General features: G+C 45.8%; 4 protein-coding genes and 1 non-coding gene across 7 annotated transcripts; 3 read left to right on the top strand and 2 right to left on the bottom strand.

Moving 5' to 3' along the window:
- Positions 1-1855: 1855 nt before the first annotated feature.
- LOC130538502 (transmembrane protein 125-like) lies at positions 1856-3418 on the bottom strand. Its single transcript, XM_057056148.1, has 2 exons — positions 2940-3418; positions 1856-2831 (listed from the first exon to the last, which is right to left on the bottom strand). Exon 2 carries the CDS (start codon positions 2801-2803, stop codon positions 2090-2092), a length of 714 nt encoding a protein of 237 aa, XP_056912128.1. The 5' UTR covers positions 2804-2831; positions 2940-3418; the 3' UTR covers positions 1856-2089.
- An 18-nt stretch (positions 3419-3436) lies between these two features.
- LOC130538504 (transcription factor Sox-14) lies at positions 3437-9823 on the top strand. Of its 2 annotated transcripts, XM_057056150.1 has the most exons (3): positions 3437-3856; positions 6901-7528; positions 8654-9823. In XM_057056150.1, the coding sequence occupies exon 3, from the start codon at positions 8678-8680 to the stop codon at positions 9356-9358; it is 681 nt and encodes a 226-aa protein (XP_056912130.1). In that variant the 5' UTR covers positions 3437-3856; positions 6901-7528; positions 8654-8677; the 3' UTR covers positions 9359-9823. The 2 variants fall into 2 exon arrangements, with proteins under 2 accessions (XP_056912130.1, XP_056912129.1); XM_057056149.1 differs by having other exon boundaries at positions 6901-9823.
- On the top strand, positions 5059-5130 carry trnap-ugg (transfer RNA proline (anticodon UGG)). The gene has a single exon. It is a non-coding gene; the product is annotated as a tRNA-Pro (tRNA).
- A 406-nt stretch (positions 9824-10229) lies between the features above and the next one.
- On the top strand, positions 10230-11774 carry cldn18 (claudin 18). 2 transcript variants are annotated; one of them, XM_057056151.1, is made up of 5 exons: positions 10232-10503; positions 10857-11012; positions 11230-11341; positions 11436-11549; positions 11650-11774. In XM_057056151.1, exons 1-5 carry the CDS (start codon positions 10293-10295, stop codon positions 11744-11746), a joined length of 690 nt encoding a protein of 229 aa, XP_056912131.1. In that variant the 5' UTR covers positions 10232-10292; the 3' UTR covers positions 11747-11774. The 2 variants fall into 2 exon arrangements, with proteins under 2 accessions (XP_056912133.1, XP_056912131.1); XM_057056153.1 differs by lacking the exon at positions 11650-11774 and having other exon boundaries at positions 10230-10503; positions 11436-11553.
- A 310-nt stretch (positions 11775-12084) lies between these two features.
- selenof (selenoprotein F) lies at positions 12085-16366 on the bottom strand. The gene is made up of 5 exons (XM_057056156.1): positions 16213-16366; positions 14600-14767; positions 13129-13192; positions 12769-12818; positions 12085-12656 (listed from the first exon to the last, which is right to left on the bottom strand). Exons 1-5 carry the CDS (start codon positions 16258-16260, stop codon positions 12525-12527), a joined length of 462 nt encoding a protein of 153 aa, XP_056912136.1. The 5' UTR covers positions 16261-16366; the 3' UTR covers positions 12085-12524.
- Positions 16367-16487: the final 121 nt, after the last annotated feature.

Below are 16487 nucleotides of genomic sequence, written 5' to 3'. Positions count from 1 at the left end.
CCTCCTGAGGCTGCTTTTACCAAACATGCCTGACCCCTAAGGCCTATTATCTTTTTCCTTTATTTTTCTCAGGGCCAAACTTGTCTCATCCTCCTCTAATCCAGCACAAACTGGCTCAGTGGAATGTGGCTACAGTGCCACCATCTGGTGGGAAGTCGCAATTGCAACGATTGCACCGACCCGGTCAAAGACTTCCTTCGTGCAGGGGAAGAAAAATGCAACCCACACTTAATAAAGTTACTCATTAACTCCCTTGTCTTAAGGGCACAGTGGAGGGAGGGAGACATTACTGCGTGTAACCTTTGCCTTGTTATTCTGAAGCCAAATACGAAGACAAAATCAGGAGTCGAGCCTTTTCTGTTGTCCTGTTTTGAGCAGGTGAGTCTGCTTTTGCTCCCTTTGTCGTTGTTTCTGTGCGACATTTCTTATACAGGTTAAGACATTGTCAACCAGGCATACGTTAATTAAACGATGCAAATTTTGATTTCAAGTTGCTGTTGTTGTGGAGGTGAAATCTCAAGCATTATTGATTACTCTTAATAAAAATATATTGTCAATATATAAACGTGAATTTTTCTGATTTATAGGAATTTACATTGTAAGGTAACAATAAAAATGGTTTTGAGTCCTGTATGTATTCAACATTCCAGTTCCTGGTTGAGGCTGTAGTCATGAGATTTTAGTTAATATTTCACTGCCACTTGAGTCTGTCAGTTTTTACTAGTCAAAGTGGGTCAAAGTCTTGACACCTGTCTGTCTTGAATTCATTTTGAGAGTCTGACTTGGTCTCATCTGGGTTCTGATTTGACCTTTTAGAAGATTTACCTGTTTTTCAGGACTCAAAATGACTTTGTGGCGCTGCGGCCTCTTTGTGACGTCTTTTCTCTGGGGAGCTTCTATCACGGGAGCGCTCCCAAATCTTGCCTTTGAAGGAGGGGGAAGCGCTCTGAGACACCTACTAATGGAGGATAATCGTCTAAATTCGACTAATGATACAGATAAAGCAGGTAAGTAGCAGGAGGAACACTGAAATCAGACATTTTACCATCGACTTTTACAACCAGGTTCGTTTGAGGACCTTTGAATGTGATATTTAAAGGAAAACCACCGTCGATCTTTAGGTTCTTATTGCTATATTTTGTTCTAGTTGTGGCGCCCGATGCAGACCAGGGCCGGAGGGGTGTGGATTTTTCTTATCTGGTTGCAGGACTGGGTGCAGTCCTCACCCTCTCGCTGCTGGTCGTGGTGGCCGTGAAGTTCCGTTTCTTCCACCGTTTCCTGGCCAGCTACAGACACTCCCTGCTGCGGGAGTCTGACGGGGTCAGCCAGTACGGCCCCGAGGAGCCGCCCTTCCCCAGCAGCATCACTGGCAGGATGGGAGCGAATCAAACAGCGCTGGACGTCGACGACGACGATGGCTTCATCGAGGATAACTACATCCAGACCGGCGAGAAAAACGGGCCAGGGAGGGTAATACCGAGGGATTTGGACTTGTCGGAAGACAGCGACGATGATCTTCAGTTCACTATTGGGTGATTGGATGAAGGAGTGCGATGATTGAGGAGGCATCTAAAATGAATCAATGTTCTGTTCCACGCTAACTCTGATGCCATCGAAGGTCACGGAGATCTTTTTTCTCTGCACTGGTAAAATTTCGCAGGCTCTTGTTTGATAAAGTGTTCTTTGATTTTTCTATTTGCCTGTAAAGATTAGAACAAAGATGTGAAAATTCACTCTATAATTAATTTTGTTGGCCAGAAACATTTTGTGTGTTGAAGAAACGTCCATTTTTCTCCCCGTAAGATATCAAACAAAACAAAACAAACACGTTTCAGTATAAATATACAGAGATTCATCCAGTCAGTAATAATTTTACTGTGCGACACTGATCCTTGAGTCAATTGTAAATAGCAAATATTACCAGAATATTAAAACTAAAATCATAATTACTATTTAGATATTACAGAACACGGATTCAAAGGGTTTCAAATGTGACTAAATAGTAACTTAATCCCTAAAATTAGACTCTTCTGTAGCTCTTGTCACACAAATGTGAACATCATCTGTCCTTAGATGTGATGTTGGTCACTCATATTTGGCTGATCCTGCTGGACATCGTGTCTCTGCTGGACATCGTGTCTCTGCTGCTCTGGTTCGCGTGTCCTCCTGAAACGCTGAACACAGCTGGGTTCCCCTGCATCCTCGCTCTGATGAGCCTCCTCCTCCTCCTCCGCTCCCTTCTTCTTTTCAGACAGACCAGGGCGCCGTAGGTCAGGACGGCCAGAGCCATACCTGCACCAGCCGCCATCAGCACCACGCTGGATACAAACATCTCCTCTGTGTCGTAGCTCCGCTGGCCTGTCGCTGCCAGGCCCAGAAGCACGGTCCCACAGAGCATCACCCCCAGCCCCACAGCCATGATCAGCGCCGGGTCCGCCCTCCCGCCACTCTTTAGCTGGTCGATCCGACGCCGGTTGTGCACGCAGTTCATGTCCTGGATAGCAGAGCTGAGGAGCTGCTTGAGCAGAACAGTCAGGGCCAGGAGGCATAACGTGGTGCCCACCCCGAGGCGCCACTCCCCAGACAAGCTGGTGGTGGTGGAAAGGAGCCCCACGCCGCCGAGACCCAGCCCCAGGATGAGGATCACCGAGGCACAGTAGCAGAACAGGGACTGGCGTGGCTCTCTGAACCACCACAGCTCCACTTGGTCCTCCAGGACCCTCCGCTGCATCAGGATGGGGTCCAGGTACACAAGTGCGGGGTGACGGATGGTGTAGGATGGATAGAAGGGCTCCATGTCCATTCCAGACAGCCCCGATACTCACTGCCACCTTTAGAGGTTAAGCAGAATCAGGGTGTAACATCAGAATACAACTTTGGAATGAACCTAAAAATCTAAAGTAATGATTATAAAACGAACAGGACTGTCAGGCACTCACCTGGTGTCGGATGATTGTCAGGAGCTGCTGGATCCCATCAGTCAAAACACCACAGCAGTAGATCTGGGCCGGAGCAGGTTGATATTGTTGATGTTTTGGTTCATTATCTCTTAGAATGGAAGATTTCCCAGTGGGGGAGCTGTTTGCGTTCCTTTGCTCCGGCTCTTCTCAGGGTAGAAGTACAATGGCTTCACACCGGAGGCAGGAAAATCAGAGGAGCCAACTATGGATAAGCTGCCAATGTGATGGTCATGATGCTGTTGACGTGCCGGGCGTTTGCATGAAGTCCACGTGCCTGCTCAGGATCAGGGACAGAGATTGATCATTCGTGGCCTCTTGGTGTCCGTGCTGGGCAGAACAGAGGACACCTCTGAGTCCTCCTCCTCCCATGATGCAAGAACACCATCATAAGTGTGGAAAAAGTCAGCTCACAATAGCAGCTTTGGATCAGGGTGTGGATGGAGATTGGGGACATTGTCCTGCGCGCCTCCATGCAGACAATGGGCTGGACGGCGAACACAACCGTGCTGCGGGACCGAGCCGAGTGATGTCATTGTGGACTGATAATGCTGTTTCTGTGATCCAAACATAGCGTCATGCACACTAACACTGATAGTCAGAGGACATAGTCAGAGGAATTTGTCATCTTGACAAATTCAGAGTTCGTTTCAGAGACCGTTTGTGTGCGTGCACAATATCCGGAAATGTCAACACTTTTCAATGCAACTTCGAATGACAAGAAAGCTTGGAAAGTGCGCTGCTTAGTGGCAATTTGTTGCAGGTGAACAAAAATAGAGTAGATGATATAATTATGGACTAGAACTTAAACCACGCCCCTCGCGTTCAGACCCCGCCCCTCATCACGGCGCTTCCATCCGAGGCTGATTGGCTTCATGTTCTACGTGCTGCACAAAGCTGTAAGTTGTGTTGTTTAACTCGCATTTATTGCTGATACTCCTGAATTAATTAATTAGAAAAGAAAAAACAAACACTCGGTGAGTGTAGACCTCGTTGCTCGTTTTAAAGAGCTGAGAAGGTGACGTCAACACGGCCGCCAAGCCAAAGAGAGAGTTTATTCCGTAAGATGTGTTTACAGAGAATACAATCGGCCCTTAAATGTGCCATGGAACGATATGTGTTGACTAGTGGTAAGTCAGGCAGCTGACATTTACTTTTCTTACTTCTGAAACATTATATATCAGATCTTGTAATGGGCCGACAGACTTTTGTGCATTTGAGGAAAGTGTTGTCGAAAAGAAACAAACCGTGACAGGCTTTGTCAAAGTGAAGTGTGACATAATTCCTGGCACGGGCACTGCTGTTGGATGCTGAAAAATGTTTGTAGCCTCAAAACACAGATCGGGAGCTAATAGACACCGTGGAACATTCGCAAAATCTCATGTGGATGTTCTTAGAGATGTATTTATGTCTTTCCCTATTTGTTTTTCTGAAATATTTCCTCTATAAATAAAAAATCTTAAATGTATATAACATATTTTTCTCACTTTATTCTTGCATACTGTAACTTTTGACTAATGATATATTTTCTAAATGTCGTAATGACCAGATGAGCTGCAGATGTGGAGGCAGCCAGCACAACAGATGGGTCTCCCACGCCCCCTAGCGGACAGAGTATAAAACCCCCAAACCAGACCAGACACAGGATCATAACAATTGGTTAGGTTTTGTGTATGTGTATATATGAACACATTGCTGCGTATAGTTTAATTTTAATATGTTTGGGAGAGATTGGTTGGTTAAAAAAAAAAATTGAAAGAATACACGCTTTACAAAGAGTAAATCAAGTTCCGCAAGAAAGAAAACACTTTGTCGCAACTTTTATTTAAGGCAAAGAGTATCCAGGATCCATTTACAAGGTCAAAATAGGGATAAACCTATTTCACCAGGTGAAAAATTTGTTGCGTCTTTCTTCACCCGTGCTGTGTGCTTTAAATAGGTAACAACAGCAGAGAATCATCAATAGCAATGCAGTTTTATTTTTCGATACAATACACGTATGCTTGAGTTTGTTATAGAACTGTTTTAAGATCGGTTTACTATATTTCATTCATCTGCTGTGTACCAAAGACTTATAAGCTAACGTTGACGTTACTAGCGCGGCTCGTTGGTCTAGGGGTATGATTCTCGCTTTGGGTGCGAGAGGTCCCGGGTTCAAATCCCGGACGAGCCCAATTTTTCTTACTCGCAAGGTCTATTTTTTAGTTTATTCTTTCTTTTCGTTCTCTTTACCGCTTTATCCTTTTCTGGTTCATAGAGAGATCCTGGTAACTAGCCCAGCTACGTAAAACCAAAGGCCACCAGAGGAGGCCATTTTTATAGTCATTTTGTGGAACAGTAATCTTTTTTTGTTTATTTTTTTTAATGAAACAGTAGAAAATACTGTGCTGCAGGCTGGGTTGTGTTCAGTAGTTAATATGCAGAAGGGATATGAGATATCCACCAGGTCAGAAAACCCAGTAGGAATGCGACTCTCTGAAGCTGCGTTTTGACACCCCTGATATATTATAATATATTATATATGGTCATGAACTATTAATATGTTTCTTTATGAAATGCAGTAAATCACATTTTCAGAGTGAATACAGATACTTCTAATTGATTCCAAGGTTTAAAGCCTCACAGTGTAACATGTATTTTGTACTGAAATATTCTCGCACCTTTAAAGAGATATAGATTGGTTACTGTGCTACAAAAATATATACACTATATAAAACAAACTAAATAAAAACATTCAGTTTTTTCAGTTTCACATACCTGCTGACCTCTATTTGCCTGCAAAATTGGCAGCTGGGGTAGAAAATAAACAACTTGTCCTTGTACCCAGAATGCCTCTAACGTGATGGGGAAGGTGACATTCGGGGGAGTTGCTGGTACAAATTCATTCGACCCGTGTTTGGAAAACTCTTTCTGCTCCGGTTTCAGTCCCACCCGCCCCTCCCATCACGCCATCATCACACTCAGCCCCGGCATTTAAAGTAAGCGGCCACCTGCTTAGCCGGCACCTTTCACTTTTTAAGCGGCACTTAATTTACTGTCGGACATTTTAAATCTCCTGCCTCTGTGCCGCCGAGTCCCTGACAAATGCCTGGCTGCTAATGTCTCTCATTGCCTGCTGACTGGGTTGCATTACAAGCCGACTGATAGCGGCTGCCAAGGAAATGTGGCCCCTCAGGTTTATCCTCCCATGTTGGAGGAAGTGTATTAATTTCCTTTACATTGGGCCTTACGGAAGATCTCCCTCGCCTCTATTCCTCCCTCAACCTCTGGGGATTGTAGCTATCTGCCAGCGGGCCAAAGCATATTCCCCATCAATGTGTCAGGGGGAAGCTATTAAAACCGCTTTGCTTTTCCTAAGTATCACCAGAATAAGCACAAGATTTAGTGAAATCCCGCCGCAGAGTGGTGCAAATCTCCAAGATTTTCCCCTTCAAATGCCTCCTGAATGGGCTGCTCAGAAGTGTCACAAACTACTTGAATTGACTGTTTTTATTTGGTGCTGAAACGACAGAATTTGAAGTTTCTCCATAATCAGATGGAACCCCGCTCATCACCTCATGAATGCAGAACTTTAGACAGCTTACAGGGGGAGTATATGGTGCCGAGGAGATAGTTTATACTCAAATAATTAAAACCAAGCCACGGCTGTGACTGAGAGAAGGATAGCAACATTAGCAACGCAGCTGAAATTGTGGAATAACGAGTATTTAATGCCCTCGGTCTGAGCAATTTCTCAGAAAAAACTCAATCATTTGCCTTTTTATCACTAATATTGTCTGTTAAATATCAAATAAACCTGTTTAAGACCAATGGAATGTTCACACCTTCTTTCCGAGCAGTTTGAGCTGTCAACAAAGCACAAAGCAAAGCTGTTTTTTTCCTGGGTTTTTGACGTCACCCGAGCTGTGTCCTGTCTCATCTTCTGTTTCCTTTTCACCTCCAGGTCTTTCTGTACCTGTCACTTTCTTTCTCCAGCCTGACTCCTTAATCCACCTGAGTGCATGGAGGACAGTTTTGACATAAGAAGAGTGAGATAGACTCCTAAGGAGACGACCGGTATCTTCCCAGCCCAGGGGATAACCGGATTACTGCAGCCATTTTGTGCCGCTGGCAGTTTTTCTTATTACTCTGGTTCTTTCCCTCCCCTCCTCTTTTTGGAGTTGAGGCGCTGCCCTTTCTCAGAAGTGGGAAACACTGACTACGAACAAAAAGTGGAACATCGTCTTTGAGCTGCACAGGTGAAATGACTAAAATAACCCGGACAAAGCAGCCAGATGCTCCCCCCAGGGGCTCGGGGACGCTGGCCGGGCTGTGGACGTAATCATGGTCTCTGTGGTCGTCTGCCGCGTTTGAGGCCTGAACCGACAGCACAGCAGATAAGAGCGGCTGCGAGGGGACAGATCCACAGCCCGACCCCCGCTGCCCTTCACTTTATCCCTCCGGCCTGTCCGCTCTGCAGAAACCCACCGCAAACTGCTCTGTAAAAAAACACACCTTATCGCCGCCGCCGGATCTTTTGTGTCCGTTTATTCTGCCTCGGCGGAGGCCCGTGGTGCCTTTGGTGGTGGGAGGTAAATGAAATAAAGGCCTCCTCCTTGCTCCATATCCAGGTTTATCTGTGCCACCAAATCCCAAACCCACAGCCCTGACTAATCTCCACAGGTTTGTCTTCAGAGGAACACATCATGCTTCTGTCATGCCAGTAATCCATTTTTTGCAGGGAGCCATTTTCGATGCTGCCTGGAAGGTTCCTCTTGACACCCGGAAAGGTGGCATTCAGTCCCTCCTTTTAAGGTGAAATTTCTAATCCGGACAACAAACTCCGGGTGTGACTGATAAACACGCTGTTGGAGCAGCACAAACATACATGGAGCCTTTTTACAACGAGGCCATTGTGCTAACAGCTGTTAGCATCGGCCAGCATGAGAATTCGGATTGATTTGAGGTCGGTCGGTGACCTTATTTGGATTAATTTCGTATAATATGGATGATGTAAGTGGAACGTTCACATTTGGGTTAAGAATCAGCGTGACTGTTGTCAATTTTGCCCTTAAAATAGACAATTGCAAGGAAAAAGTGTTGATTAAAAATCAAAAGCCCACCAATTGGAAAGGGCATCAAAAAGCAAATATATATAAGTAAATATTAATGAAGAAAAGCAATAAAAATACTATCAATTAAACCTTTAAAACAACACTAATTATTTGATTATAATAGTCAAAACACTCTTTTTCAGACTAAAGCTTCCTCTTTTGCGCTCTGCAGCACTTGTTCTGGTCTCTTTGTGGACACTTGAAGGGACTAAACTGCTGGAGAGGAAGGAGGGAGCCCCTCAGAAATGTGACACAGTGACTTTTTGTGAGGGGATTAGTGTTCTCGCTCCTCTCATTGGCTTGGCCCGCCGTGACAGCGGTGCGCTGATGAGCGGCGGACATGCCCAACATCATCCATAACAACCCCCAACTTGGTTCTGTGTGATTCCTTTTAATGCTGCCGGGCTTTGCGTTTTATTCTCGTCTATTTTGGGTAAAAGGCATCCGTTCGTTCGGAATTACGCTCCTTTGCCAACATTTTAAGCTTTTCTTGACCTCTTTTCTCTTTACGCACAGGAGGAGTATGCACTCCCTGAAGAGGCTAACTTAATTTGAAAAAGGGCCTTCGCTTTAATTAATGTGCCATTTTGTGTTATGGCAAAGCCTTTAGATCACATCAAACGACCCATGAATGCCTTCATGGTGTGGTCCAGAGGGCAGAGGAGGAAAATGGCCCAAGAAAACCCAAAGATGCACAACTCTGAGATCAGCAAGAGGCTTGGCGCAGAGTGGAAGCTGCTGTCCGACTCCGAGAAGCGTCCCTACATCGACGAGGCCAAGAGGCTGCGCGCTCAGCACATGAAGGAACACCCGGACTACAAATACAGACCCCGGCGTAAACCCAAGGGGCTCCTGAAGCGGGACCGCCTCGTTTTCCCGCTGCCCACTTTCCTCGGGGACGCCGCGGAGCACCTTAAAGGACTTTCTGTGGACTCCTTTTTCGTCCCGGGGGATAAAGCAAGAGCCCTCTTCGCGCCGGCCCCCTCTGCTTCCTCCTTCCCCCTGTTGGAGCCGGTGGCGCAGTTCAGCACCGGAGCTGTCCAACGCGTGGCGGAGGTGCCGCACACCCTGGCCGCGGGCGCGCTGCCGTTTAGCGCGCACACGTTTGGATATCAAACTGGGGCGATTGCGGGTGGCCTGGCTTGCCCTGGACAGCACACCCATACCCACCCCTCCCCCTCCGGCCCGGGCTACGTGGTTCCGTGTAACTGTAGCGCCTGGTCGGCCAGTTTACAGCCACAGGTCGCCTATATTCTGCTCCCCGGAGGAATGAAGAGCGGCGTGGACTCGTATACTTCGCCCTCCTAAAACGTTCAACAGACGTCGTTTCATTTATAAGACGGAATATGATTTATATGATTTAATGTCTCCTGGAAAAATCGGGATATTACTCTGCATTTCAAGGTGAAACTATAAAAACCGTGTGATGTGCTCTTTATTAAACTGTTTCTATGAGCGATACAATTCTGATTGAAACTGGTCACTGTGGTTTGTAAAGCAAAAAGGTACTTTTTTAAAAGAAAATGTTGATATTCACATTTATTTGAAATGGGAAAGTACAGCTCGGACATAAATGTCGCCATTTGACGCACTGCATCAGATTACTGAAGATAACTGGCATCCCCCACATATAAAAATACAATAACAAAACAATTTTGATTAACACTAATTTGTCCCATGAACAGTTCTATAACTTTGCAAAGTTATTGTACCCCTGAATAGATTTGAAATGAATAAAAAGACGCCCCTCATAGGTTGACTTTGTAGGTTAAACCGAGTGCAGTTATTTCAAATGGTGTTAAAAATAAATAATAACAATTTTAAAAATCGTTGAAATATAAGCATAGAGGTTGTTTTGTTTATTTGTTTATGTTACTTTTGAATGAGACTTATTCAAGGGTCACAGTTGGGGAATAGGTGAACAAAAAGCCCCCCTCCCAAGATATTCGCTTTATTTTTTCTTATTGATATCACCATGGCAACGTGACATCTTCTTTTGCCTTTAATAGAGTAATAGAATAATCTCAATTGTTCTGGAACGCAGGGAACATGGTGCAGGCTGCTTGAGAGCCCTAAAAAGTCCTGATTTCAGGCACCAGGTGCGCGTCTCACCTGTGTCCACGCCTTTCTGGGAGACGAGCCGGCCCACGAAGCTGCATCAGTCACGTGGGGCGTTCACTCCCTCCACGGTGATCACGTGTCTGACTTCATTAATCACGCATCTCTGAGGAGGGACGCGTCGATGGCTCCTTCCGTCCTGCAGAACGGCGGGTTCCTCCTGGCTGTGGTCGGCACCGCGGCCCTGATCGCTGCTACGGGCACCAGCAAATGGAGCGTGAGGGACCGGCCGCGGGACGAGGAGGCGTCTCTGTACCGACACAAGGGTCTGTGGCAGGACTGCGCGACAACCTTCTCTGGGTTCACCCAGTGCGGGTCGCTCCAGGGCTCCTCAGGTAGGAGAACATGCTTCACTGGTGGAGGACGACAGTAAAATGAGCTCCTCTCTGAGATGAGGATGGCTGGGATTCAGCTGGAGGTTACTATAGTAACCCTAAAAAACCCTTAAAAAGAGAAATCTTCTCTCCTGGATCTGGTGGTTCTTTTGTAGCAGCTTCTTTCTTATCAGTATTTGCAGCTGTGCTGGTGCCTCCGGGTCACTATAATGGAAACGGAGCACTCGGTCAACACGGTTATCAGAAACAGAACAAACAAAAGGAACCTGCATGTTCCCTCAGAACACAGGTCGCCCATTTATGATGGATATAGAAATAAACACGAGTTCTGAAGCCTCTCTTTTGTATCAAAGGTGCCTTTTGGGCGGTGCGAGCCCTGATGATCATCGGCGTGCTGCTGAGCGTCCTGGGAGCCATGATGTTGCTGTTCTCCCTGGTCCTGGGCAGCCTGGAGGACTCCACCAAGGCCCGGATGTGTCTGACAGCCGGGGTCGCCATCATCATCGCCGGTAGGTTTACGCAGAACTCCAAAATCCGTGGAGTTGAGACGGTTGGCCTCTAAGCAGGACAGAAAGCTCGACATTTAATTTTGAGATCGTGAGTTTCCTTGTGGAGTCACCCAGGGCAGATCTTCAGGGCCTTTATTGCTCTTGTTTGCATGAAAGTGGTGTGTGGAATCTTTCATTATAGATGAGATTGATCCCATACGCTGTCTTTTTCCATGAGGTGTTTGTGGCATCACAGGAGCTTCTATTTATGCCAGTCACATTCTGGCCAGTTTGAAGACGTCCACCTATGGAGGAGGACATGAAGCCAACGCTCAGGGAGGGACTCCAACGTAGGCTGACGGCTTTATTGTTTCACCTGCACGGTGGTGTGATCCATACGCTGGACAGAGTCGAGCCCTCATTTTGTGGCATTTGCCTCACCAGATACACCTTTGGCCCTGCGTCCTTTGTGGGTCTGATGGGAGGAAACGTTCTGGTCATGGCTGGGATCCTGAAGTCAATGGCCTTCAGAGAAATTATGAAAGCTGAAAATGCGAGGTGAAGAGCGCAACATGGGAAAATCTGGGAAGGTCATTTCAAATCCCCATCTTGTGCGACAGTAGATTCAGTGTATGACTGTTCTGTCTTGTTTTCACAGTCACCTGCAGTTCGTGTATAAACCTCAGCTCTATTTCAGAACCGATGCAGGAGCAGAAAAACCTTCAGGAGGCAATCAATTCCAGAATTATGTGTAAAAATAAAACACTTCTGGATTTCATCCACTATGTGCCCACTTAAAAAAAAAAAAAAAAAAAAAATCACTTAAGGTTCAGACACTGCCTTCGAAAACCTAGAAATTTAAAGGGTCTTTAAGTTAAAATTGTCAATGAATCTAATCAAATACGTTCTACTTGCGTGATTATTCCAAAGCTAAATTATGAGAAACGTTACCATTAAACTTCCCCTCGGGTGCAATACTGGTTTACACCACTAGATGTCAGCATCGCTCTTTAAAATGTCTCAATTCAGGCGACAGACAGCGACGCGCGTCAACCTCAGCCTCGCACGCACGCAGAAATGACTGATCCACGGGAACCCTTCAGAGGCCGTTTATTGTTTGATTAAACAGGAGCTTAATTCGTTCAAATCAACCTCCACATAAATCCAGTTTCTTTCCAAAGCCGAAGATGCCAAAAACCACCAAATACAATCGGACCTCACATCCCAACACTGGTTTACTGCGAGGTCTTCACCAATGTGGGTTTCAGCTGAAGACATCGGCATTTGGAAAGCAACGAGGACTCATCGTTGGTACAAAAAAAACTGGTCTAAACAAATCTGAAACAGACAAACAGTCCCAAACCCCAAATAAACAAGGCCAGGTTGCGTTCAGTCCATCCACATGATCGTGATAATTACTTAATTTCTTGCAAATTTAAAAAGATGTTTTCAAAGTTACTGCATTTGGGTGGTGGAGTTGGAGAAACCCACAATGACAAGCTTAAAAAAACAGAAAAAGCCGTGTTCTGATGTCTATATCCGGTCTAATTTCTCGCTCAGGAACTCCTCCACGCTGTCAGTGTTCCACTTGAGGATGCTGAGTTCCTCAGAAATGTTCCCCTCATCGTCCAAAAGCTTGAGCACAGGGTCTGAGCCTCTGACGTACTGGAGGGAGGACAGGGGAGAATGTGTTAGGAAAGCTCCTGTTTGAATTGACCTTTTTTTTTTTAAGCCAAAGCTTTATTTTGTCTGAAGAGCTCAGCAGCAGCACACTTACCTTGATCTGAAGACCCTTGAACATCTTTGGCTTTTCACTCCTGACAAAAGCTAGAGAGAGAAAGCACACGAGTCAATTAGCCCGTTTTAGAACACAGGCCTGTAATTAGCGACAACTGCTCGGCCTCCTGAGAATGCAGCATTAACCACGGCGGAGGCGGGCTCCAGCCGGGGAAAACAAATAAACGGCCATATGGCACCCAGACGGCTCCAGACATGGACCCCCACACAGAGCCGGGCTACAGTACCACACACTGGACCGACCCAACGGCACGTGGAGCAGAGGCAAAAGGGCGGCTCAGAAAATGGCGTGGTTATTATCAGAGTTATTTATGTAATGGGGCCGGGCGAGAAAACTCACCTTGGACTTGGGGGAACCTCCCCAATTTTCATCCGCACACCTCCAGAATGGCCCCGGCATACAGCTGAAGTGCAGACAAGCAGAGAATTAGGTGGTTCATGTTGCGCCCCCCCCCCCCAGCAGCAGGAGACGAGGCCCTGCTGGCAACGTGACACCTGGCCTCAAGGGGAAATCTGATGCAGGCAGACGGATCATAAATGTGGCTTTTTGTGGTCATTAAACCGCGAGTGTGTGCGTATGGAGCGGGGCTGCTGGGTGATTTACACACGGCACCACTTGTAATCGAACCCCCACCCCTCCGACAGAAGGGTGGTAGTTTAGAGGAAATTGGAGCACAGTATTTCTTGACCTGGTCACCATTCCAGGGAGGAGAGAGGGGCAAATGTGCCGGCCTACACAGAAAATTCAACTCAACAGGAAACACAAATGACTGGACATTTACAGACTTTTCATTTGCAGAGAACAAACTAAAGGAAATGACCGGCGGCGACGTAAATAATCCATCAGCCGGTTTGTTTCGTAAACACAACCTAACTCGACTACGAAGTCACCTTGCTCACGCGTCACTCTCCTCTTCAAAAACACGATCCACGGTTTCTCTGAGGAGGAGCACACGAGTGAAAACGACGCACCCTCCGCTCCGAGTGAGTCTTATTAATCTACCAGGCTGCACAATAAGATCCTCCGGAGAGGATTTAATGATGCAGCACTGATGTCGACGGCGAGCCCGAACCAATTCTGAGACGGATAATTGTTGCCGTCAGAGCCGAAAGCGCTCTCAGAGACGCCGTTGTTCCCGTCAGATTGCTTTTAAAAGTGACTTTCACTCATCCTGCAGCGTCCACCCTGTGTGCGTCTGAAACGGAGTTATTACGGAGAGGTGTAATGAGGTGTGGACTTCCATTTTACAAGTTGCTGTTGCTAGGACACCAGCCGAGCTCTAGGGGCTTAGCTTGATCAAAGAAATAAGAAGTGTTTTTCCACTCGGTGTTTATCTGTCAGGGACAAACAGGGACTCCTTATCTGTGGTTATCAAGTACACCGGCACCTCCTCGCTGCCCTAAAAACTTGACAAGCACAGGAGGAGTGTGAAGCTGAGGTTAAGGATCCTCTGATGAGGGAGGCAGACAGCCAACAGAATCTGTGTGCCAGTCTAGAGCGACGCACGGCAGCAACAGTGCCAACAGACTCCGTCTGACCGCTTAAAACAAAGGTGATTAGGGAGCCGCGACTGTCACATTTCTGACACGCGCCGAGAAGAAAGGAGTCCGGGGGCCAGTCGTACCCACCGAGGAGCCACCATAACGGAACGAACAAGTGCTGAACAAATGTATTTGCTTCCTCAGATTCAGAACTTGTCACATCCCGTCAAGCTGGCTCAATAACGCCAGGTTTATTTCAGAATTCTGCTCATTTCCTTGGACTCTCTTTGACAGAACCCCCCTCCCCAGTCTGCCAGGGAGAGCTTTACCTTGCGTGGCTCCATCAGGGCCTCCTGCTGGCAGCATTGCTGGCAGTTGGGCTGGAGCTTGGTGAGGCTGAACTCTCCGAGCAGGTCACACGAGGGGCACAGCAGGTTGCTGGAGAAGCCCAGCTCCCTGCAGGCCTCGGATGACAGCTCCGCGCCATAGGCTGACAGCTGTGAGAGAAGAAACGGGAAGGAAAATAAGTCAAGAGTTTATCAAGTTTGAACTTTTCATGTGGAGCTAACAGGGAATACCAACTGGACGGCGAGGTTTGATCGAGGAGCTTAAACCCTCAAGAATGAGCAACATGAAGTGGATTTATAATGATGCAGGAATCGTTGCGAGAGCGCCCTGATATTTATCATCCTCTTCATCTACATCAGTTGACCTTTTCTGTCAGGGAAGGGCTATTTTTCCAAGCTTCACAACTCCAACAGATACAAAGTGCATGAGTTAGAATGTTGGCACCAACCTGAAATTGGTTATGGAAAGTTTAGAATGTTAAAATGACAGTTTCCATTATTTCCTTTGCCACACGATGTTAAGAATTGATTGCTTAAAGAGTAAAGTCCAGCATAGTAACCATACTGGAACACTTTGACCCTACATGAGAAAACAGAACCTTGCTAATGATCCAAGTTTGTAAATTTCTAAGAGATTTATAGAATAACACCTTTCCAATAAGCAAGATGGTGGCCAAATCTCCAATTTCATAAAGGCAGTTCTGCCTTTGTGTACTCTTTACACAACTTAGGGTGTGTTAACTAAAAATTAGGCACAAAGAGAAGTAATTACTGTTGGCAAACTATTAACGTGTTTGATTTTGAGGTGTATTCTTCCTCTTTAGAGCCAAAAATCAAACATAATAGTTGGAAAAACCCTCAGGACTTGTGGTGAGTGAAGGTGAGATGCACATCTCGCTGGGGTACATCACCATAGCAACAGGTAATGAGGCGTAGCCATGTGAGAAGTTTTACATTTCAAACAGAAAACAAGCCAGAAGTTTACATACACCTTAGCCAAATATTTAATAGTATTTGATTCTAAAATATTAAATTATGATGGAAGCGTAATAGTTGAAGCTTCTGCATGTACATGACTAAAAAGATGAATCATTTAATATGCCATACGATGTGTGCTGCTTCCGCATTTCCGTGCACACTATAATAAGAACCAAGAATTAAAAAGTACAATTTTGGTGGTTGGATTTCAACTTATAAATGTGCTGATGATCAAATAAATCTGACATGTTTCGGTTCGGGTTTAGTTAATTACGCTCTTTTTTCCCCAATTATCTCCATTAACTCGTAAACACTTGTGGAGATGTCGTACATTCTTTTTGTCCCCATGTTTAGCTTCGTGTCAGGTGTCTAGTTTTATTGCTGTCGCTCTAAACCCACATACATATTTTAGTTTCTTAAGAGAAAAACAGAAAGAGAAGACTCTCTTTCTCACCGGAACATGTTTGTGTATGAGCCACGTCATTTTAAGCTACAATCAAAGCAGGATGCGGATTTACATCAAGATGCACGTAGCCAGCGTCCTTACAAATGTCATATAAGATGAAAAGACAGTTGCAGATTTTCAATTGTAAAAAAACCCCAACCCAAACACTCACCGTTTGGAGAAGATAGAGAAGCCATAGGAGATAAACCTCTCCCGACATTTTGGAGCTGGCGAAAAAACTACCGCTCCTTCTTCTTCTTTTACTTTAAGGGGAAACCAGCCAAAGGACCCTTTAATTAAAATGGCAACTGCCTCTCTTGCGCCTGTTTAAAAACACCACAAAAACACCTATTTTGATTTTAAACAAACCTACCATTTGGTAAAATGTTACATACGTATACTATTATATATAAACGTATACAATGGCGTAAATAAATGTAATCATTT

The sequence above is a fragment of the Takifugu flavidus genome, chromosome 15, assembly GCF_003711565.1.
Source record: "Takifugu flavidus isolate HTHZ2018 chromosome 15, ASM371156v2, whole genome shotgun sequence".
NCBI classification, from domain to species: domain Eukaryota; kingdom Metazoa; phylum Chordata; class Actinopteri; order Tetraodontiformes; family Tetraodontidae; genus Takifugu; species Takifugu flavidus.
This window is presented reverse-complemented; position numbering and strand designations above follow the sequence as displayed.

Excerpts from the sequence above, each read along its gene's own strand:
- LOC130538502 (XM_057056148.1), bottom strand. The coding sequence starts at position 2,803 with ATGGACATGGAGCCCTTCTATCCATCCTACACCATCCGTCACCCCGCA.
- LOC130538504 (XM_057056149.1), top strand. The coding sequence starts at position 8,645 with ATGGCAAAGCCTTTAGATCACATCAAACGACCCATGAATGCCTTCATG.
- cldn18 (XM_057056151.1), top strand. The coding sequence starts at position 10,293 with ATGGCTCCTTCCGTCCTGCAGAACGGCGGGTTCCTCCTGGCTGTGGTC. Across the intron at positions 11,013-11,229 it reads GGTCGCCATCATCATCGCCG|GTGTTTGTGGCATCACAGGA; the intron begins GTAGGTTTACGC and ends TTTTTCCATGAG. Across the intron at positions 11,342-11,435 it reads GCTCAGGGAGGGACTCCAAC|ATACACCTTTGGCCCTGCGT; the intron begins GTAGGCTGACGG and ends TTGCCTCACCAG.